Raw genomic sequence first — 23,720 nt, 5'->3', positions numbered from 1 at the left:
TTCAAATTTGTCTGAATCGTTAAAATCACCAGGTTCTTGAGTTAAAAGCGTAGTAAATAACATAAATTTCTTTTATCTATTTTATAGATAGATTTTTTTCTCGCAACTGATTTTCTTGAAAAGACCTTCCTTCTTAACACCTTTTAAATTTTATTTAAATTACATTGAAAAATTTTGGTGTTTTTTATTAGGGATGTTATGGATTTTTCTAAATTTCATATTATTGTGCACTTGATTTTGCTGAAATTGAATTCAAAGATTTAGAAGATTTTCGTAAATAATCTTATTTTAATGTAATTCTTTGGTTCCTCTTCTATTTTTATCATAGGATCCATTTTTAAAACAACTCCTGGGAGAATATCTCAGACAAAAAACAAGGGAACTGGTAAACATTACCCTCTTTCTCCACTAATAATCAATCGTTGTTTTTATAAAAACAACAATAATGGGATTAAGCCTGACTATTTTGCAACAACAAAATACTATGATATCTTGAACAAACATGCCAAAACTGTTCTACAATTAAAAGTTTAAAAATACGCAATACTAATATATTTTATGCCATTTGAGAGATTTTTAATCAAAAAATGAACCTAACCTCAAATCCCCTTGGATGTAGAGACTAGTTTTTGTTTCAAATGTTTAGTTTTAGTCAAAAATGTCGAAAAATGTATATTGCTTGATCAAAAAGGTTTCGATCTAAATAATTTACATACGCATATGCTTATGTTCCGCAATTATTTTGAAATCTTTGCCTATGTTGCACTGAAAAGTCAATATTACACCACGATACAAAATGTATTCGGGTGTCTCCATAAATTCCATTGCACTGTATTATTGTAAGAGATTAAAGCGTTCACTTATACTCTCTTGATACATATTTACAGGGGTGTGTTTTACTTGTATAGCTAGCTATCCCATTTTTTTCGTACAGTCATCTCTTTTCAACAAACATCCCATATTGTATCAATCCCACAAAAAAAACATGGTGGTGTTTCGCTTTTGTCTACACACGGTGTGAAAATCAACATGGTATGAAGCTCAATTATGGCCTCTAGTAGCGATGTGTGAGTGCTGTGTAGCGATGGGCTGGACTAAATAGGCGCTGGAACATTAAGCATGTCGTGTATGATGAACGGAACGAACACTCAAATGTTTTTGTTGCTATTGAAAACCAGTAAATCATGTTTCGTCGATTGTGTGCTGTGTGTGTGCGTTCTTTGGGGTTGTTGTTTTTGTTTGGTATTTTCTTGAGAGACGAATTATTAACTTCGGAGATGGTTGGTTCAGCCGGGCAATGCATGTTTGCTCTATGTTGTGTTGTGTGTAGGTTTGCTGCCATCACAAAGCCAGTGAGCACTGAATGAGTACGGCTTACTGCTTGCCGTTGTCAGTATCTCTGCAATCAACAGTGAGCGTGTATCTTTGCGAATGCGTACTAATCGAACAGGTTCGTTTGCTGGCGTTTTTCTGGCGTTTGTTTATAACAAAAGAACGTCTCGTCACGAACGGTACGGACGGATTGTCTGATTGATTCAATCAAACGTCGTTGTTTTCTCTACAACTGCCAACGTTATTTGTTTTCTTGTTTTTGTATGTCTGTCTAAGGGCATTGTTTTTTACCTGGTATAGCGCCGGTTATAAATGAAAAAAGCTTGTGATCCAAGCTTCTAAATCTGTGAAATGTTATAAAACATATGATTTAGATTTTTCTCCGCTCCGAAAAATTGCAAACTCATCACAATGTCATGGAAATATTTCTAGAAAAAGGAAAACAAACAACAAATTCTGAATGTGCAACAAAAAATTGAAAATGAAAACAAATATTTAAAATAATCAAACAAATGATAAATAATTATACAAGTATTGTATGATTTAACAAAACAACCGAATACCTCCTGCAGTGATAGTGTTATAAAAGCAAAATACTTATTTAATAAATATAGAAAATAAAATAAAAGAAAAAATACAACACAAAAGTGCAAATCATTGAAAACAAGTTTTTGTTTAAAGCATAATTAATGTAACAAAAATAAAAAGGAATTCTTAAAATTTAATATCGCGACCAAATAAAATTAAGTGCTACAAAGATTTTGAAAATAGAAAAAATTAAAAATTCACCCAAGTGTTTTAATTGCATCGCATCTTCAAGATGAGTTCTTTTATAATGGGCTACCATCCTCATGCACCACATCATGTCCAAAGTTCCATGGGCATGAACAATGGATTAGATCCGAAATTCCCTCCGGTTGCCGATGATTATCACCAATACAATAGCCATTATTCGATGACTGCTTCAACTGGACATATGGTTCCGGGTAATGGTGGTGCGGTCTGTATGCCTCCGACACATCCCCATGCCACCCACCCGGCGGATATGGTCAGTGATTATATGGCTGCGGCGGCTCATCACCATGCCGCCAGCACTCATCCACATCATCCGCCGCCACATTCCCATGCCCATACAAACAATGGTCTAACGGGTCATCATCAAAATTCTGCCTATTCCAATTATGCCTCAACAGCACCCACAACACATCATCCGCACCCGCATCATGGTCATCATCAAAATCTTGGTTATTATGGTCACCATGCAGCGGCGGCTGCTGCGGCAGTCGGTGTCCATCATACCCCGGACTATTTAACATCCGCCGGTGGACTACACTCTGATCCGTCGGTTACGTCATTGGGCTCATCGAATCTCTATGCACCTGCCATTACATCTCCCAGTGGAGGAGCTGGCAATGGTGGCACTACAATTACCTCAAGTGGTTACTACAATAGTTATTATGGTACAAATGGCAGTGTGGGTAGTACCCATTCTCAAGGTCATTCGCCACATTCCCAGATGATGGATATGCCCCTGCAATGTTCTTCAACCGAACCGCCCAGTAATACAGCGCTGGGATTACAAGAGTTAGGTAAGCAGACTTTGGACAAATATTTAAATTACCTTTTGAAAAAACATGAATATTGATTTTTGATATTTGTGTCTTAAACAATTAACCGCAAAAGGATGTATTTCCATGATTCTCAAAACGAATGTAGAGTATATTATTATAGAGTATATTAATGTAAACATTTTTACTACGATAACCGACTTTCCCTTTATGATGTCGAGAACAATCTTGCGGGTTCTGGAAGAGAGCATATATTATTTATTTTTCTCTTCAAGTTAATGTATAGAATTAAGTTTGTCTATTCGGATCTTTGAAGTTCTTTGGGGTCTAAACTTTTGGTTGAAATTTCCTGTAACAAAAAAATGAATAAAGGAGTTTTGTTTTTCAGAGCTGTTCCAATAAGATTGGAACATGATTCTTCTCCTTCAGAAGCAAATTTGCATATATATATATATTTTTTTTAGATATGGATCCAAATAATAATGATTTTTGCACAATGTACAGGGTGAGATAAAAAACGGCAACAAAATCAAATGCCATAATTTTTACATTTTTTTTTTCATTTTTATTGAATGAAAGCAAACAATGTCGGAAATAGCATCAAATTTTAGCATAGAATTTTAGATTTGTTCGAATTGGCCACCTTTGGCACGAATTATTGCCTTCAAACGGTCACACGCTGCCCGAATGTTACACTGCGGTATTTTGACCCATTCCGGCGAAGCGCTTGATTTAGGTGATCGACACTTTGGTATTTTATAGTGCCAACCTTGCTTTCCAAAACACTCCAGACACAATAGTCCAACGGATTGGCATTCGGAGATTTGGCCATTGTGCGTTGGAAATGAAGCGAGGAACCTCATTTTGTGACCATTCATGGGTGGCGCGTGCTTAGTGCGATGATGCTGAGTCCTGTTGGAAGTTCCAAGGTCTGCAGCCAAAATGCTTACGTGCCCAAGGCTTATACCCTCCACGATATTTTAGCGACAATATTCGGCATTTATTCTGATGCCACGGTCGATTAATACGAGCAGAGAGCGACTATTAGCTGTTATGGCGGCCCACACCATCGCAATGGCCGGCGCTTGAGTTTTGGTGGCCAACCGAAGGTGCACATTTTCAGCTGACCTCTTTGGCAAGAAAATACGATCATTTTGTTTGTTTACAAACTGCTGGACAACGAACAAACAAAAACAAATTCGGCAGTTCACCACTTTCGGCCAAGCAGAACAACCCTTTAGCTGTTCTAAGTCTATTTTCTTTCCGTTGCAGTGTAAGTTCAGGCACTTTTTGGATTTTCAATGGCTTTACCCCAAGCTCATTTCTTAATATTTGACGAATAGAATATTGCGATATGTTCAGCTCACTAGCCATTTTTCGGCCGCTGCAACGCGGGTTTCGATCAAGTCGCTTCTTTACTATTCGAACCATTTCTGCTGATGATGCTGTTTTCTTGCGTCCACTTCCTTGACGTCGGACAACCCTACCGGTATCACGGCAACGAGCGCTGGTACGAGACACAAAAGATTTATTCACATTTAAATGCTGCAGTGTTCTAACGATAGCCACTTGTGGTTTTCAGACAAATATAAAGAAATCATCACGCTTGAATTCCATCACGAATATATTTTTTCTTTAAAATTCTCATCAAAATGCTTTTGTACGCTTGTAAACAATATAATGAGCTGTCATTGGAATAATTTTAACAGCTGTCGGACGAGTGGCTTAGAAATGACATTAGTTTGAAGTTGATTGCAGTTTTTTCATCTCACCCTGTACGTAAACAAGCATAAGTTGAACCGAATTTAGATCCTCCTAAGGATGTATCTCAACACACACTATTAACCTACTGGGTTTATTAGATTCAATAGTATAAATGCGCTATAAGTGCATTGTGCTGAGAGAGAACCAAACAGTCCGAGTTCGGTCCGACTTCGAATCGAAAGTCGGATGAAACTTCCGATTTCGGATGCATATTCGGTCCGACTTTGATCGAAAGTTATATGGAGTGGTTGATGTGTTGTCGAACCGAAGGGTCGGATGAAAGTCCGAAGTTTTAGCCCACATTAGAACTGAAGTCGGGCCGAATTCGCAAGGGTATCCATTAGAAATTCGGAAGGAAAATTAGAGTTGCCGGACCGATCTTGGACCAAACTCGGAGGTAAAATCGTGCGCATATCTAATTTTTTGCCGACTTTGTAACAGTATCTAAGAGTAACAGTGAAGTTCTGATGTAACAACAACTGTCATAATGTAATGACAAAAGTAATTGAAAATTGAATGTGTATAAAATTCATTTTTTTGTAATATGTTACCACATAAGCAGAAGATAACTCAGCAAAAAGAAAAAAATCCATCCGACAAAAAACTCAGAATTCGGATCTACCTCGGTCCGACGAGTTGGACTAAACTTCAGACTTTGATCAGATGTGATCATGTAATTCAACACTTGCATTTTTCTCATCATTCACAATTACATTACGACTAGAAGAAGACCAAAATGGAACTTTAGGTCCATCTCGCTTCCTTTTGCATGTTATATGCTCAAAGACATAATACCCTGTGCCAAAATCACCTACCACCTACGCAAAATTTTGATATGAAAAAGAAATAAAAGTTGGAAACATTGGTATCTATCGGTAGATTTTGTCGACTTCTTTCATTCCGAAATTATAAACATATCAGTTTTACCGATTTTTTCGGTAACGAAGAAAATGAGTTACAGAGTTCCCCTACTGAAGAATTGTTTCGATAAAATTTTCGCCTGGTTTCATGACTATATGTAAACAGTTTTAAACTTATGGCAAAATAAATTTTTTTATTGTCAGAAAAATGTGATTTTGCACAAAATTCACTTTAAATGTTTTACGGAAACCTAAATCTCTTATTAAAAATACGACAGTCCCTGAAGATATGTTATTAATACGAGTTGAAACATTTAAAGTGCAAAGCGCTCAGCATTTCAAGAATTATATTTTGTCAACACTCCAGTAAGTGAACGTTTCATAGTATCACTTGTAGAAGTGTGATGATAACGACTCTATTTTAGTAAATAAGTAATGTAATAACTTATACTGTCCACTCCTACTCTTAGGGATATAAATTTATGTATTGTATGAAAAATTAAAAATTTAATGCAATAAAATAAAAATTTTAAAAACCTACACAAAAAGAATTCTATAACCATGGTGGACAAGTTCCCATTAAAAAGTGCTTCCAATTTCAAGTGTTCGAACACAGCGTACTGTCATAGTCTTATTTCCTTTTAAATCTAGATAAACAAAGGCAAATATATCGTGAAGCGTGGACATTTATGAAACGGTACACTGCTCCAATCAACAGAGACATTTTCCTGGAATTGTATGATAATATACAGGGAGAAATAAAAAAACTGCAACAAAGTCAAACGCCATAATTTTTACATTTTTTTTTTTAATTTTATTGAATGAAAGCATAAAATGTCGGTGGTGCTGAGTCCTGTTGGAATGTCTAAGATCTGCGGACAAAATGCACCCTCCAGGCCTTAATGCACCCTCCAGAATATTTTCGCCATTTATTCTGATGCCACGGTCGATTAATACGAGCGGAGAGCTATCATCGGCTGTTATGGCGACCATCACCATGATCGGTGCTTGATTTCAGGTGGCCAACCGAAGGTGCACATTTTCAGCTGACTTATTTGGCAAGAAAACACGATCATTTTGTTTGTTTACAAACTGCTGGACAACGAATGTTTTCTCATTGGAGTAAACCAAATTCGGCAGTTCACCACTTTCGGCCAAGCAAAGCAACTCTTTGGCTCTTTTGAGTCTATTTTTTTCTGTTGCAGTGTAAGTTCTTGCACTTTTTGGAATTTCATAGCTTTACCCCGAGCTCATTTTTCAATATTTGCCGAATGAAATATTGCGATATGTTCAGCTAACGAGCCATTTTTCCTTGACGTCGGGCTACCCTAACGAGCGATGTTACGAGACACAAAATATTTATTCCTATATAAATGCTGGAGTGCTCTAACGATAGCCACTTGTGGCTTTCCAGCCGAATATAAAGAAATCACACTATCACGCTTGAATTCCATCACGAATAACTTTTTTTCTGGAAATTCTCACCAACATGCTTTTGTACGTTTGTAAACAATATAATGAGCTGTCACTGAAATAATTTTAACAGCTGCCGGACGAGTGGCTTAGAAATGACAGCAGTCTGAAGTATGTTGCAGTTTTTCATCTCACCCTGTACTGATGCCGGTGATTCTCCAATCGAATAGGCTTCACTTAAACACCCATCATAATATAATTATGAGTACATTTTTTTCTAATCGTAGATACTTACAAGTTATCCTATATACTTACAAGTACAAGTTATTTTTGCAGTCGATACAAATATTTCTTACTAAATGTCGACAATTAAATAGAAAAACTGCTACTTATTTTATTTAGAAACTCGCAATACGCCACCGTTACAAACATTTTGGGTTATTTGAAGCTCTACATCAAGAAATCATTATATTTCCTAGTTTCGAACTCACACGTACACTCTGTGCTGTCGTTACTCATTACCTGGTAGTGAGAAAGAAAAAGTTATTTTGTTTGTAATTTGTTAAGATATAACCCATTACTTTCAAAGTACTTGTAAAGCACACGACCCTTGTGTATGTACTGGACTCTTTTGGAAAAAATCCCTTTATCCTAAACCTGTTTTTATCGAAATTTGGCTTGTTGCAAAAACACAAAATAGATTCAAATATGGAATGAATTAATTAAATCTATTCATATTTTCACACATTTTAATGAATATTTCACTAAAGAAACTTTACTCAAACCAAAAAGTGATAATAGATTTCATTTTAGACATAACTATATAGGAGTATAACGTCACTTATTGATCAATTTTTAGAGAAATACAGAAAATGTATAAAATAAAATTTTTAAAACTACAATATTTAATATAATGAATTCCAATTAATAGGCCCCTTTTTCACGAAATTTGTGAGAGAAAAATAATAGTCACAAAAATTCATAACTTTATATCAAATTAAAAAAAAAAATTGTAGTACATTAAAAAGTTTTGGGAAAATTGTCATCATGGGTACATTATTGGCAACAACAATTCAATTTTTTTATTCAACTATTAACATCTTTTTGTTTTGTGGTTTTTCATTTCATTTAGGTTTAAAATTGGAAAAACGCATCGAAGAAGCCGTACCTGCTGGACAACAATTACAAGAATTGGGTATGCGTTTACGTTGCGATGATGATGGCTCGGAAAATGTACGATATACAATAAAAAATTCGAAAAAATCGGATAATTAAAAACTTGCTACTTTATTTCCAGGACGATATGTTAGAAGAAGATCGTTTGATGTTGGATCGTTCTCCGGATGAACTTTGTTCGCCGGGTCTTGATGATGATCTGGGCGATGATGATAGCGACGACGATATGATGTTGGCTGAAACAACAGATGGCGAAAGAATAATCTATCCATGGATGAAGAAAATTCATGTAGCCGGTGTTGGTAAGTGTCACCCTATATTTAATATGAAATTAAAAAAATATAAAATTTACATATTTAAATTTAAAACTAAATTAAAGCGAAACAAAAATACAAACATATGCACATTCTTTGAATACTAAGTATTTCTATAATTAATGGTGTGAAATTAAGTGACAAAAATATGTATGTGATGTAAAATATAAGAGAATACAAAGCGGAGGAGTACTCGGTGTACATATGTCAAATAAATCATTAATCATAGGACTCTTGAAATGTTAGAAAACAAACATGTGTTAAAAAGTGCTGCTTTTTTCCAACATTTTCGATTTGTTGTCTTTACTCAAAATTATTATGACTACCAAATCGAATCGTTGCCGAAAAGCCAGAAAGTGAATTTAAAAATATTGACATAAATGTCTCTATTAATGAAAACACCACTCAATCAGTACAAAACAAAACACACACACTTAGAAAATAAGTCAAGAAACTGTCACAGGAAATTCTCAAAGTAATTATAGCTGGTCTTATCACCTCTCATCGTTGAATTCCCCAAAGTATTCAATGAAATCGTACTCTCTAACGGAAAACATTCTTTTCATTCATCCGCCCACTTCTTGGCCATTGATTTCGTTGAGCTAAATTTGTTGCTGTTAATTGGCGGTAGCAATCACAGCGTAACAAAGCGTGTAATAATAACATACATACTTTACATTTTCTTACCCGACCCTACCCTATCCTCAACAACGGTACGAACACACAGCCAAACAAATGAAATGACATTTGACAAGTGGGACCACACGCCACATCGTTGTACATTAGCATGCGGCCTTTATTTCCAAACCTTAATATCAGATAAGAATCTCTTTCAAGTTGATTTACCGGCACCTAATCTGTTTGACAGTCAATGATTGAGAAATTACACGTAGAGAAAAGTTGGTATGTTATTCGCTCTACAATTCGATGAAAGGGTATATAGGGTTTTTTATTTTATTGGCAGTGTCTAAAAAAAAAATTGAAACATTGTAGCCATCATTGATTAGTGTGAAATTCTATATAGAGAATGTCAGCCCGTCTTCTGTATGCCAGTTTGTTTAAAATAAGATAGAGTCAACAATTGTTATGTAGAGCTTTAGCAAACGACATACCTTTTGGTATATATCCGATGTAAAGGAGCTTATTAATTGTCAAATATTTTAGCTAAAATATCGTATATCGGATTAGTTTCAATAAATTCAATGTAAGGTATGGGCCACGTATAACAATACTTCTTGACTTTCGATATTTTCAAGTTTCAATCGCAATATCCAACCGCTTAGGAGTTTTCTCTACAAAATATTTTTCATTAAAGTCCACATTTTGACATAGGTTATTCAACAGGAAGGTAAGATACAATATGGGTCAATGTTTTAATAAGTTGTATTGGTCAAATTTATTATTTCACCACCAACCATTTTTAAGCGAAGTGTCTGCAATTTAATATTAAAAACCTGATTACTAAAGTCTTAACATTCTAGAAATAAAAGGCTCTAAGTTCGGCCGTGCCGAACTTTGAATACCCTCCACCATTTGGAACCAATTTGTAAGCCATTACAATATTCAAATGCGAATATTAAAAAAAAAATCGGTGAACAATGTAGCTAAAGTCATCAAAATACCGCATTTCGGGAGGTATCGCTATATAGGGGGTGGGGGGGCTATACGAAGACGTGGACCGGCACAAACAATTTTCGTCTTAAGAACTTTAAATACCAAATTTGAAAGAATTCCGGTGTATAATGTCGCTTAAATCACCAAAATGCCGAAAATAGGGAGGTACCATTATATTGGGGCTATAGCAAAATGTGGGCCTGCATTATAAATACCAAAAGTACTGCTGACATAATACAAATTTGAATAAAATTTTTTCAACCTACTTCATTTCATTAGGAAGCTAGAGTGATTTCCACAGATGGACGGACGTCGCTAGAATTTTATGCTGATCAAGAATATATATACTTTGTTGGGTCTAAAATGTATATTTCGAGCTATTACAAACGGAATGACAATCTTAATACTATGGTGATGGGTACAAAAATGAGATTTTCAAGCATAGTGCTGTAAAAATATTTAATTCTGAAGAATTCCGGGACCTCTGGGTCCACCCCCTGACTAAGTCGGTGAAACACGTTTGTTTATATGAATTGTAGAAAAATATGCCGTAAGAAATAGAAATACATCATGCAATTGAATTGGTTTTATGTTTTTACACATTTGTTTGAAACAAGCCCGCCCGTCCGTACGTCCGTCTGTCTGTCCATGGTATTTTGTGAATAAAATGCAGGTCACATTTATAGTTCATTTTACACAGGCTATTGAAATTGGTGATAATCGGATCAGATTTGGATAGCTCCCATATGTAGTGTAGTCCGATTTCACCAAATGTCAGTCCGAATCAGATGAATTATAGAACATACATAAAATAAAAAATGAGAGGAAAAATGTGGAGCATGTGGGAACGACGTTCACAATTTTGAAGATGCATTCCACTATTTATAGTACCTTTCTCAGTAATTGATACACTTTTGAGCGTAGTTTACACTGCGAACGGTGCGTAAGTATACAATTTTTCCCATCTTCTACTGGTATTACCTCCTTCCAATACTTGATATTATTTAAATTTTAAGAATCCTTTGACATAAATGTATAAGATATCTTTTCCAAAGAATGTGTTTTTCCAAAAAATGAATTTACCCAAAAAGGTCCAAAATAAAAAAAAAAAAAATGTGGTGCCAATAAATCCAAATTGATATTATTTAAAGTAGACCACATATTTTTACCTTCTTAATACGAAACATTTCCCACTGTGTATGCAAAACATTTCAATGTTACGAGTTATGAAAAACATTCCGAAAAAAAAACACCCAAAGCAGAAGACAAAGAAGTAGAGAATATCAGCAATCATTATCAGACAAGTGATGCTTTAATCAAGTTCCAGATGCACCATCTATCCACCAGCTAACTTTCAGTGTGGAATTGGTATGGTAAAAGATTGACTGACGGAATGAGTTAGTGAGTGACTGACCGGTTGGTTGTTCGCTTGTTGTTGTTTTTGTTTTCGTTTCTTTAGGTGTGCGAGTTAAAGTGTGCGCCTTATGCCTAATGATAAATGTCACAACATTAACATCGTATGACACGGCTCATCCGTCACTCGGTCGGTGTCATCAATGTGAAATTTAGATTTTCTTGTTCATCATATTTCTGGTGAAGAGGAACAGAAGGAACATTGCAGGTCCAACGGCAATCACTTGTCAGTTTTAGATGTTGTTACAATATTTCTTGTTGTTTGTTTTTATATATTTTTTTTTTGCTACGTCTATGTCTAGTAGTTATCAAAAAAATATCAACTTGCAAAACACAACAAAACAAAAACTTAACATTGACAACATTTCATTTTAATATGGTCATTAGTTATTTTAAAACTTTGATACCATGTCCACCACATTGAAATATACAATGGGGCGCCTAAAATATTAAACGATTTTAGTAGCAATTGGCTACCATCAAAGATATAAGGTTTCAAAAGTCAATAGCTTTCCGAGATATGTAATTTGTACAAGAATATTTTCAACAAAAACTATCTTGGTTTTCATAACTCACGGGATAATAGTTTTAGTTTTTATAATTCTGGAAAACTAAGATATGTTTTCAGAACTCGTAATTGGGTATTTATATAAATACTAAATTTTTGCCAATATTTTGATAAATAAATGTATATATTTATGTCTTATTATAGTTCTATTAAAAAACGAATTTATTTTAAATATATTATATAAGCCACGAAATATATAACTCTATTATGGCCCCCTTTAAACACAAGGTTTGCCCTAACTGACCTACACATCTGAGTTAATGAAGTAAAACAGCATGACACTTGTTTTGTTATGGACATTGCACACATTATGTCTATCACTGCGATTAAAGAAAATATACCAACACAACAACAAAAACATATTCAACTAAACATTGATACGTTTGCTTGATACATTGACCCAAGCAATTTGTAGCGTACAGAAATTAGTAGGAACACTGTTTTACAATATGCCCACTGGGAATAACCGAACAAGAGCAGAAGCGGCTACACAAATTAAACCAGCAGTTTTACAAAACATTTTTCATGATTTGGAGTATTTTTAGATTTGATGGATATTCCCGTTTAAGAAAGAAGACACCGTCTTAAAGATTTTGAAAAATAATATTCCCATAACATAAATTTATATTGTCGAAGAACAACAACAAGCTGAAATCAATCAAATTAACATAAGTCAATAACAGTTTATAGACACCATGGCAACTGTTATAAACTCAACCATAGGACACTAGTACAAGAAGAAGAAGCTAATATTTGTTAAGAGCCGATTGGAATTTCGAGTTTGTTCACACAAATCCAGTCAACAAACAAGCAAGCATACATATGACACTTTGAAGCCACACTCTACCCAAACCAAAGACTAATTTAAAAGCAATTAATCAAACAACCAAAATGTTCATCAAAAGCATAGGTTGGTGGGCTGTTCTAAAAGGAACCTCCATGTCATGCCATTAGAGTTACATTTACTTATTTACTCCAGTTTATGTTGGCCGGTATGGTTAGTCAAAATTTTTTTTCACACACATGCATGGGTGTGCATGCATGACCCTTATGGTCAGAAATTGGGCCAACAAATGTAAGCGTATATAACACCTTCCGTCGTCGCGTTTTTAAATAAGGGATTACATGCATGGACATAGTGGGGTAGAAGTGTGGGAAAAATGAGGAATTTTTTCAAATGCATATAATGTAAAAAAAATGAACGGCTATCCCTCTATACGTCCTGTAGCAGTCAATGTAAGTGGTTTTTATACACACCACCTTGGAACGGAGGTTATATTAAATTTGTCATTCCGTTTGTAACACCTCTAAATATTCGTCAATTCTAAGTCGATCTGTGTGTTGAAATCACGATATAGCCCACATTATTTGACGCTTTAATAGTTGACACAGTAGTTTGTATTGTGTCCAGGAAATGAAATATATCGGTCCACGTTTTGGGATAGTCCCATATAACGGTAGCCCCCGATATTCGTTAATTTGATGCTTTTAGTCAGATTTTCAACGAATTTGTCTAAAAATTGCTATTTACAGTTCGTTATTGGTTCTAGCTCCGGTGGCAGAAAATTGTATATATATAGGTGCACATTTTCATATATCCCCTATATATGCGTACCTCCCGATATTCCGTATTTTATAATATTTTCCTCTTTTTTTTCATGGATTTGTCTAAAAAAGATGTTTGTAGTTCGTAATGGATTCTAGCTCCGTTGGTGGAACATTGAATATTTAGGTCCACGTTTTCCCATAGTGCACATATAGCGGTACCTTCGGAAATTCGGTATTTTGACGATTTAAGACACATTTTCTAACAAATTTGTGTGAAATTTGGTGTTTGTATTTCATAATGGGTTCTACAACTACATTCTCCCACCGATCTTACTCGTGTTTGTAGTTTAAAGTGGAACACGTTTGAATCTAAATACTTTTGTATAAAAATGTTTTCTTTACCTAACAGTGGAGGTATAGAAGTTCGGCCCGGCAGAACTTAATGTGTTTTTACTTGTTATGGTTATAGTATTGAAAGGTAGAATACCTCTTCGCGATACATTTCTACATACATTACTCTGTATAAGTGCAACATTCAGGATATCGTCCTCGTTTTGAAGTCTATGGCTACATTCTCCAATTTGGAGTTCGATATGACAGTATTGAGAGATCCTAACAACAAAATATTATATGTCTTCGCTTATAGAAGTTTTTTTATGTGTTACTTAAAAATTTGGCGCTGTACCAGCTATAGACGAAGTCGAAAACTCCATTCGCTAAATAGGAGCCAATAAAGGCAAATTTGCCCAAGTGGAAAAGAAATATTTCAATGAGAATATGCTGCCTAAATCGTACCTGGCAAACAGATATGGACCAAACTTCCATTTATTTAAAAGCAGATTTTCGCGTGGAAAACTTTTTTTAATGATTAACATGACAAGATAAAACATGCATGAAAAGGATAATAAGGATGTTCGTACCTTACACTGAGCTTGGACAACATCTATTCTTAATTTTTGTGTTAGTTTATGATCTGACATTTTAAACGGGTAAATTTGGATTACAATTACCTTTCGATATGTAAAATAATCTATTTTTCATTTAAGACATTCTTTGAGTAAATTAGGGACAGCTGTTTCTTAAACCCCTTTCGGCAAGGGTCATTTTTTATTCTATCGATGTGCATATTCATGATAAAATAAAGCCCACGACCTTTCTAACTTTCCTCAGAGTTTTATAAAATATATAACAAATGTATAAAATGACGATAGACTGCTGTAAAATGTTAAGAGGGTTCCGTCAGTTTTATTGTTTCACGAAATAGGATTTTTTATCATTATTTCCATTAAAACGATATTTTCAGTTCCATATTTTCATTTATTTAATTTAGAATACAGGAAAAAGTTAATTGAGAAAATGCGGAATTTTGCATCCATCACAGACAGTTTTTAAACTAAACAGACTCCGTAATTTTTGGTCAAGTTTTGTTCGGTTAATAAAAAGTACATTCGAATCTTTGGTAATTTTTGAATTGAAGGCTGAATAATTTTCGGGAATAAAATGAAGTAATTTTTTTGCTTATGCAAATAATGCTTGCACCAAGAATTGGGTCTAAATCCCCAAAATTTTGCCTTGCTAGTCATTCCTACATTATGCATGCGTTCATCACTTGTGCCCAAAGTAGGAAGGGTCTGCACACTAAGTTAAAACGACAATTCCAGTCCTTCGCAAAGTTAACACAACACACATAAATGATCACACCCTTGGCTATATTGGATTACTATAATTATTAGTCGCTCTGTTATCTTCGGCTACGACCGGGTACTTTGTGTGTGATGGACAAGTGAGTGTGTCATTGAATAATTGCGTGTTGACTTACATAGTTTTGTATGTTGCGTATGTTATTATTCAGTACAGAAAGAGTTTATTGTAGGTCGGTTCGTCGTTTTGTGATGACGGAGGTGATGGCGTTTTTAAAAATGTAGCACATGCCAATAATTGATACCTGTTTTGTTAGATTTGTTAATAACTCACATAATCACTCTTGTTGGTTGGTTGTGTGGTTGGAAGGTAGATGGGTAGGTAGTTCATTTGTCATGGCTGTATTAAAAAGCAATCTATTTTGTGGAGCAGTTAATGATATTGTCTTTAGTCGATGATGAAATGCTAGTTATTCGTCGTACTTGCTTTAAGGTGTATTATTTAGTGATAATGCTTTTTTTGGGTGGGGGTTGTTATTTTGGCATCAGGTCGAGAAAGCAAGCCAAATTTTAAATGAAATACACATTACTTCTAGAATTCGTCGTGATTGATTTTTAAGAGGAGTAAAATGTTTTCATTAACGGTTTCATTGGAGAAAGTCATGAAGTATCTGACAAGTACTAAATATTATATTTCTTTTTTGGGTTTTGAATGCTTTGGTTTTAGATCGCTCTATAAAGTATAAGTAATTTTTCTTACAGAACAAGTGTATTTTCTCTATGTTTTATAACTAGAACTTTGTCATCCTGCGTTGTATAAGAATCCATGTTATGGAATAGAGTATCTTGTGGATATAGCGGGTGAATATAAAAAGTGCACTTTAAGGATATTACGCTTAAGGATTCCATGCATCAATGAACAAAATACGTTTTATGTAATTTTATCTAAAAACGGTTCTGTCCGGTTGGCATTCATGACAAATATTTTTTTTTTTGTAAAACGTGGATAGGATAGAATGGACGGCTCACTTCTTTCGGTACCTGCCCCACTCACACCAAATTTTATGAAAAGAAACCCTAATTTCATAGAAGACGAAGGGAGTATCCGAGTAAGAGATCCCGACCATAAAAAAATAAGAGAGATAGACTAATATATACTTTTGAAGATCTTCATAGAATCACTTTTTGACTCGATTTATGCATGTCAGTCCCTCCATCCCTCCATGTATTGCTGTGAACAAAATGCAGGTCGCATTTATTATCCGATAGAGATGAAATTTTGAAAACAATATTTGTTTGGTCCAAGGACGAGCCGTATTGAAATTGGTGATAATCGGATCAGATTTAGATATAGATATAGTTATCTTTAACCGATTTCGGATTAATTGTGTACCAAATTGTTAATATAACCACCGAATTCAGTCTAGAAGCAAGCAAATTAAATTTAAAGATAATCGTCTCAGATATGGCTATAACTCCCATATATACGTTTCATACGATTGGGGCTTTTAAGTCCCTCACATGCGTAATATGCACCCCGGAAGAATGATATTTGGTACCGGACATCAGATACTGCTCGAAAATACCTCTGTCAATTTTTAAGCCGGTTCAGATATAGCTATAGCTCCCATATATATGTTTCATCCGATTTGGGGATTAAAGTCCCTTACAAGCGTAACATGCATTCCACAACAATGATCTTTGGTACCAAATATCAGATACAGCTCCGAAATAAGTGTATCAAAGATCGGTTCAGATTTGAATATACCTCCTATATATATCCTCAACCGATTTTGGGTTACTTGTGCACCAAATGGCCAATATCTGTCCAACGGACCTGAATTTTGACAAACTGTACCGAATTCGGTCTAGAAGAAAGTTCATGGAATTTAGAGAAAATTGGTTCAGATATAGCTATAGCTCCCATACATATGTTTTACCCGATTTGGTGTTTAAGTCCCTCACATTCGTAATATGCGTTCGACAACAATGGTATTTGGTACCAGATATCTCATAGAGCTCAGAAATACCTTTACCAAATTTTAGCGACAACGGCTAAGATTTGGATGAGGGTCTCATATATATCCTTAATCCGATTTCAGGTTTATTGTGCAAATGGTTAATATCAGCCCAAATGGAATGAATTTCCGGACGTAAGATTCCATTTTGTGCAACTCGGCTCCGATATATATATTTTTTAATATAATCCTTCTCCGAGTGATATCATCCACTCTATAACTGCTCTAAAGCCAATAAATATGCATGTACATTTGTTTGTAACATGGATCGGATCAGATTTAGATATAGATATAGTTATCTTTAACCGATTTCGGATTAATTGTGCACCAAATTGTTAATATAACCACCGAATTCAGTCTAGAAGCAACCAAATTAAATTTAAAGAAAATCGTCTCAGATATGGCTATAATTCCCATACATACGTTTCATACGATTGGGGCTTTTAAGTCCCTCACATGCGTAATATGCACCCCAGAAGAATGATATTTGGTACCGGACATCAGATACTGCTCGAAAATACCTCTGTCAAATTTTAAGCCGGTTCAGATATAGCTATAGCTCCCATATATATGTTTCATCCGATTTGGGGATTAAAGTCGCTTACAAGCGTGATATGCATTCCACAACAATGATCTTTGGTACCAAATATCAGATACAGCTCCGAAATAAGTGTATCAAATTTTGTCAAGATCGGTTCAGATTTGGATATACCTCCTATATATATATAGTGGTGTAGGGTATCATAAAGCCGGCTCGCCCGACTTTTGACTTTTCTTTACTGGTTTTATTATACACCTATGCCAATTTTGAATTTCGCCTTCATATGGCTAATATTTGGCTAATATGATATACATATAAATTTTTTTTCTTCATAAAGATTATAATATTCTTAACAGCCAAATCCTCCATGCAATCTTAATTAATATACAATTAGTTTACGCTTGAACTTCCTTTGCGTTATGCCACGAAAAACCTGAACATTTTGATTTTTATTATAACTCAGTGCCATTTTGCATTGCATGGCGAGGGTTTATGTCCTATTCAATGCCAAGCATGATTATGGTTTTCATAGATTCTAAATTTTCGAACAAAGGCTCACTCAACATTTGTTTGCATTACCAAGTTGTTTTCAATGGAATAAAACACCAATGGTCGTAATCAAGACAAACTTTTAGAATACAGAAATATGAAACTCACGATTGTGAATGTCCAATTGTCTGTCCAGTTGTTGGACGGACGGTTCACTTGCTATCATCTCTGTTGCTAGTTTTAAAAAAATAACATATTTTGTTTTTTTTTTTTTTTTTTATTTTGTTATTTGAATCTTTTGATAGAACGCAACGACCTTGAATTTTATCTGCACAATAGAATTGATGAACTTTTAAAAAAAAATAAAAAAAAAAAAAGTTACGACATACTAATAAACAAATAAAACACTCTTAAGTCTGCTACTTGTTGTTGAACACTAACAACCATGTTGGTGTACAAGTGAAAAACATACACTTGGACAATATAAATTCATAAGGTTTATGACTTTTGTTGATGTTTTATTAATATTTTTTTTTACGAAAATCAACATCACTTGAACTTTTTGGCGGCACATTCTCTGTTGGAATCCTTTAACAATAGCAATTTTAATTAGCATCTATACATGATACCAATGAAAAAGAAAGAAAAAAAAAAAGGAAACAACAATAAATCGGAGAATAACAACAGAAAATAAAAGTTGAAAATCGAATCTCCCATCCACAATTAAATTGGCAATATTGTTGTTAACTGTGCGAAATTGAGACAGTGGTATGAAATGATATAACAATATACAATGAATATTCGAGGACCGATCATGAACGAGAGTTTTGTGCAAATTGTAGGCTTCGTATGAGAAGACTTTCGGATGCCAGCTGGCGGACTTGACGTCAAACATACGTAAGTCAACTTAGAATTTTACGCAGATTAAAAATATATACACATTGTTGGGTCTAACGTAATTATTTCGATGAATTACAAACGGAATTTTAAACTTACCCTCCACCATAATATGAAACCAGTAAGGAAAAGTCAAAAGTTGGGCAAGGCCGACTATATGATACCCTACACCACTTTGAATATTTAGTAGAGCTCCGGTAACAAAAATAATTTATTTGAAGTAGATCATGCCACCAATCAACATTTGGCTTTAGAGCAGTAATAGTTTGGTTTCAAAGGGAACTTGTATGGGAGGCATAACCAATTCTGAATCGATTTTCACTAAATTTGATGGAGGCATTTTAATCTTTTATATCAAATAACATTGCATGAGAAGGATTATATAAAAAATATCGAAGTTCCACAAAATGGAAACGTGCGTCCCGAAATTCATTTGGGCTAATACTAGCCATTATTTGCACAATAAACTTGAAATGGGAATAAGGATATTTAGGAGCAGATTTTGATATCTGAACCGATCTTGATAAAATTTGGCATAGGTATTTCCGAGCTCTATAAGATATTTGGTACCAAATATCACTGTTGTCGAACGGATATTACTAATGTGAGGGACTTTAACACCATATCGGATTAAATTTATGTATGGGAGCTATAGCTATACCTGAATTTGGTTGGATATACCAAAATTTAGGACTTTTGGACTGATATTGGGAGCTATAGCTATACCTGAATTTGGTTGGATATACCAAAATTTACGACTTTTGGACTGATATTGGCCATTTGGTGTATTATTAACTCGAAATCGGTTGAATATATATGAGAGCTATATCCAAATCTGAACCGATCTTGATAAAATTTGGCAGAGGTATTTCTGGGCTGAATCTAATATCTGGTACCAAATACTATTGTTGTGAAGTTCTTATTATGCATGTGAGGGTCTTAAACACCAATCGGATGAAACATATATATGGGAGCTATACTTGAACCGATTTTCACTGAATTTGAGGTACTTGCTTCTAGATTAAATTCGGATGGATTGCAAAAATTCAGATCATTTGGACTTATATTGGTCATTTGGTACACAATTAACCCTGAATCGGTTGAAGATATATGGGAGCTATATCTAAATCTGATCCGATTATCACTAATTTCAATAGGGTTAGTCTTTGGGCCAAACAAATATTGTCTGCAACATTTCATCTCAATCGAATAATAAATGCGACCCACGTTTTGTTCACAAGAATACATGGACCGACACAATGACTGACATGCGTAATCATGAACTTATGTGTAAATTTAACAATTTTTTCGACTATATATGTCTTTGAAATCATGAATTTTGAGATTTTGTCTGAAAGAAACTTTCAACATTAAAAATATTTGCGCTTGAATGGAAATTTTAGCAGAAAAAAGTTGTAATCCATTTCACCCCTAAATATTATCCGATGACCATCCAAAATGCAAGACTTACAGACTTCTATTCGGACCCTACCCGTAGCTCCATGCTAAATTTACACAGACGGACGGAGGGACACACATAGCCAATTCGACTCAGTTCGGCGAGATAGGAAGATCGATAACTCTGTGGGTCTGAAGCACGGAAATTAGTAATCGTCACATAACTAACTATTAACATTTTGCTGCAAGGGAGGACATATTATATGAAAATTAAAGTCTATCAAATAAATAAAATTCAAATTCAGTCTAAGTTGGTGGAAAAAAAAAACTGAGATATTATTTTAAAAAGATATTACTTTATTCTCGTATATCGAACCACTGTACCTGTCTCGCTAGTATATATAGAATAAAAACCTCAAAGTGCTAATTGTGTTAACCACTGCGGTAGGTGTGTGCGTGAGTGTGTATGGGGAAAAAGAGCCTTTTAGCCAATAACTCGATTATGCAAAACAGGGTGTATCCTTTTCAATTGGCTTAATAAGGAAACTTTAGCATACAATTGACGTTGCCCAATGCTTGCTAATGAATTAATCAATTATATTGTTCGCTCTTGATGAAATTATATGTTTGCTTAAACGCCAACACACTTTTGCCTTCAACTTATTTTAGGTTTTGTTCAGTTGTTTCGGCTTTCATAGAATGCCATAGCCAACATTTGCTGGGGGATATGGGCTCATCTGTCATAAACTGCAAACTTCTTAATTTTCAACAAGTCATTGTCGACAATCGACCGGGGCTGTTGGATGTTGTTGTTTTTTCTGCTGAAGTTTTTCCCTCCATAGTTGGTTATTTAGGTGGGTTTTTGTTTTGTTTAAATGCTGTTGTAGCCATGTAGCCGAGTATTCCATTGTAGCCGTGTGTTCTTTGTTGTCTACTACTGCCAGATCCCTTGCGCTCTTGTCCGCTTATACATAAACTCAGCTGTGGAGTTTGAATTCAATACAGTACGTATTTTTTTCTGGAGGATTTTTTTTGCACCATCAGTATGAGCTTGTATTTTATTGCTATTGTAAATGTTTGAGCTGCTGCTGCTGCTGATACTATTGCTATTTTTTTTCTTCTTTTCCATAAAACAACTCACAGCAATTGATGAATTATATTGCCAAGTCATCAAACATCAGTGTTGTTATGATGATGTTGGTGTTGTTAGACTGTTGGACCTTGCCTTTGGTACTCTAAAACCCACCAGAGGGGGATATGCCATTGAATTTTGTTACTTTGCTGTTCGCTGATATGTTTGACTAAAAATTCGTTCGAAGGCCAAACATGTTGGCAGTTTTATTGAATGTTATAATTTTTTTTATCGTTTTGTTTTATGAAAACTTTGGCAAAAAATAAGCGTTTAAGTAATGTAATACTTTGAAACGTAAAGTTACATAGTTTAAACTTTAATATTATTAAGGTACGTTTATTCTGTAGTTACATTTGTATGCTTTTATTAACTTGCATTGTTGTAATCCTCATGTTGCACATTGAGAACATCTCCAAATGTCATAAACTATATTATGACAATCATCGTGTTATCCAGACACGTTCGTATGTGTACTTATATGCAAACATGTTACATTATTTTCAGTACATGGCTCTCGTGTGTATACATCATCGTCATCAACGTGATATGTGCAACTTGACACAAAGCTCATGTGTGAAACGTCATCATACCACATGAACATGTTGTTTAAAATTGCATTAGAGTGGAACTTTGTGAAAATGACCTTGCCACAAAGTACGCATGTACTCGCATAGTAAACATGTCTTTTTATTGTAAAATAAAAACGATTAGGGGAAAATTGTAAATATATAAAAAATATGATAAACAAGTAAAAGCATTAAGTTCGGTACCCTCCACCATTAGGCAAGGAAATATTTTCTTATAAATGTTTCTTAATTTAAACGTGTTCCATTTTAAACTACAAATACCAGTTAGACCATTTGTATAATGCTGTTAAATTTTTCAAAAAACCGTAATGTGGGGATGTTGGCCATACCAAAACGGGAATCTCTATAGAAAATTTTACACTTCAATGATTGTCATCTACCAAATCTTCTAAATACCGTTATATGGGGGCTACACCAAAAAAATGGACCTGTACTTACAATGTTTCGCCACACGAGCTAAAACCTATTATGACCTATAAATACTATTTTTTAGGCAAATCCGTGAAAAGGTGTGGCAAAAGTCATCAAAACTCCGAATACCGGAAAGTACCGTTATATGGAAGCTATACAAAAACATGAACTCATACATACAATGTTTCGCCAAACGCCTCATCTATTATGACCTACAAATACTAATTTTGTAGACAACTCCGTGCAAAAGGATTTTTGCTGGGTACTGCAGGTTCATACACTCATTTGATATGTTTCGTGACCTTCTTAATTCGGCCTTTAATATTTAGACAGTTTCAACTCACAATGGACTTCATAACCTACTTTGTATTGTCATAAGAACTAAACTAATATTTGCCAAACGTTCACCAAAATTTTTGTAAAAAATCTTTCCACTTTCATCGTTGGCTACTGACGATCTTAATGCCCTCTATCCTAAGATTGTTATATCCAACTGTATTGTTAAGATTTAGGCCAAAACTAGTATGTCAAACTGAGAAATTTGACAAAAAAGGTTTGACATTTTGGCGTATGCCCCATATAATAGTATCTTTCGATTTTAGATATTTGAGTATTTCAGTCAATATTTTTAACGAGATTAGCTGTAATTTGAGGTTCACTTTTTCGGTTTCCACCAAAGTTATTTTAAATTTTGAGTTCTTAGGTTCTCAGAGGATACCAACTCATACTGTAGATAAGTTTTATCATTATGTAGTCCACTTTTTTGTGTATCTCCTTTACAGCAGTACTACCTCATTTTCGGTCTTTCAAAGATTCCTGGAAAAATGTCAAAACAAATGTTTGTAATTTAGCACCGCGTTCTCTCAAGAAATTAGATTTGCAATATCAGTCCACGTTTAATACCGATCAGGTATAGCTGTAGCTTAGCATTTTGAGTCTACGAAAAAAAGAAATTTGAATAATTAATATGTACTATAAAAATGTACTATATTTGAAAATTTATACGGGTTCCTAATCCTCTTGCAAATACAGTTAAT

General features: G+C 34.5%; 1 protein-coding gene across 1 annotated transcript in view; it reads left to right on the top strand.

Annotated features, from left to right (window-relative positions):
* The first annotated feature begins 1,351 nt into the window (after positions 1-1,351).
* The window catches only part of LOC101890746 (homeotic protein deformed), a 35,603-nt gene continuing 13,234 nt past the window's right edge, over positions 1,352-23,720 (top strand). The window contains exons 1-3 of the mRNA XM_020039845.2: positions 1,352-2,921; positions 8,070-8,170; positions 8,235-8,415. Coding sequence (XP_019895404.1) covers positions 2,153-2,921; positions 8,070-8,170; positions 8,235-8,415 — 1,051 coding nt within the window. The 5' untranslated portion in view covers positions 1,352-2,152. The remainder of the gene's footprint in view (positions 2,922-8,069; positions 8,171-8,234; positions 8,416-23,720) is intronic.

The sequence above is a fragment of the Musca domestica genome, unplaced genomic scaffold (assembly GCF_030504385.1).
Source record: "Musca domestica strain aabys unplaced genomic scaffold, Musca_domestica.polishedcontigs.V.1.1 4, whole genome shotgun sequence".
Taxonomy (NCBI): domain Eukaryota; kingdom Metazoa; phylum Arthropoda; class Insecta; order Diptera; family Muscidae; genus Musca; species Musca domestica.
This window is presented reverse-complemented; position numbering and strand designations above follow the sequence as displayed.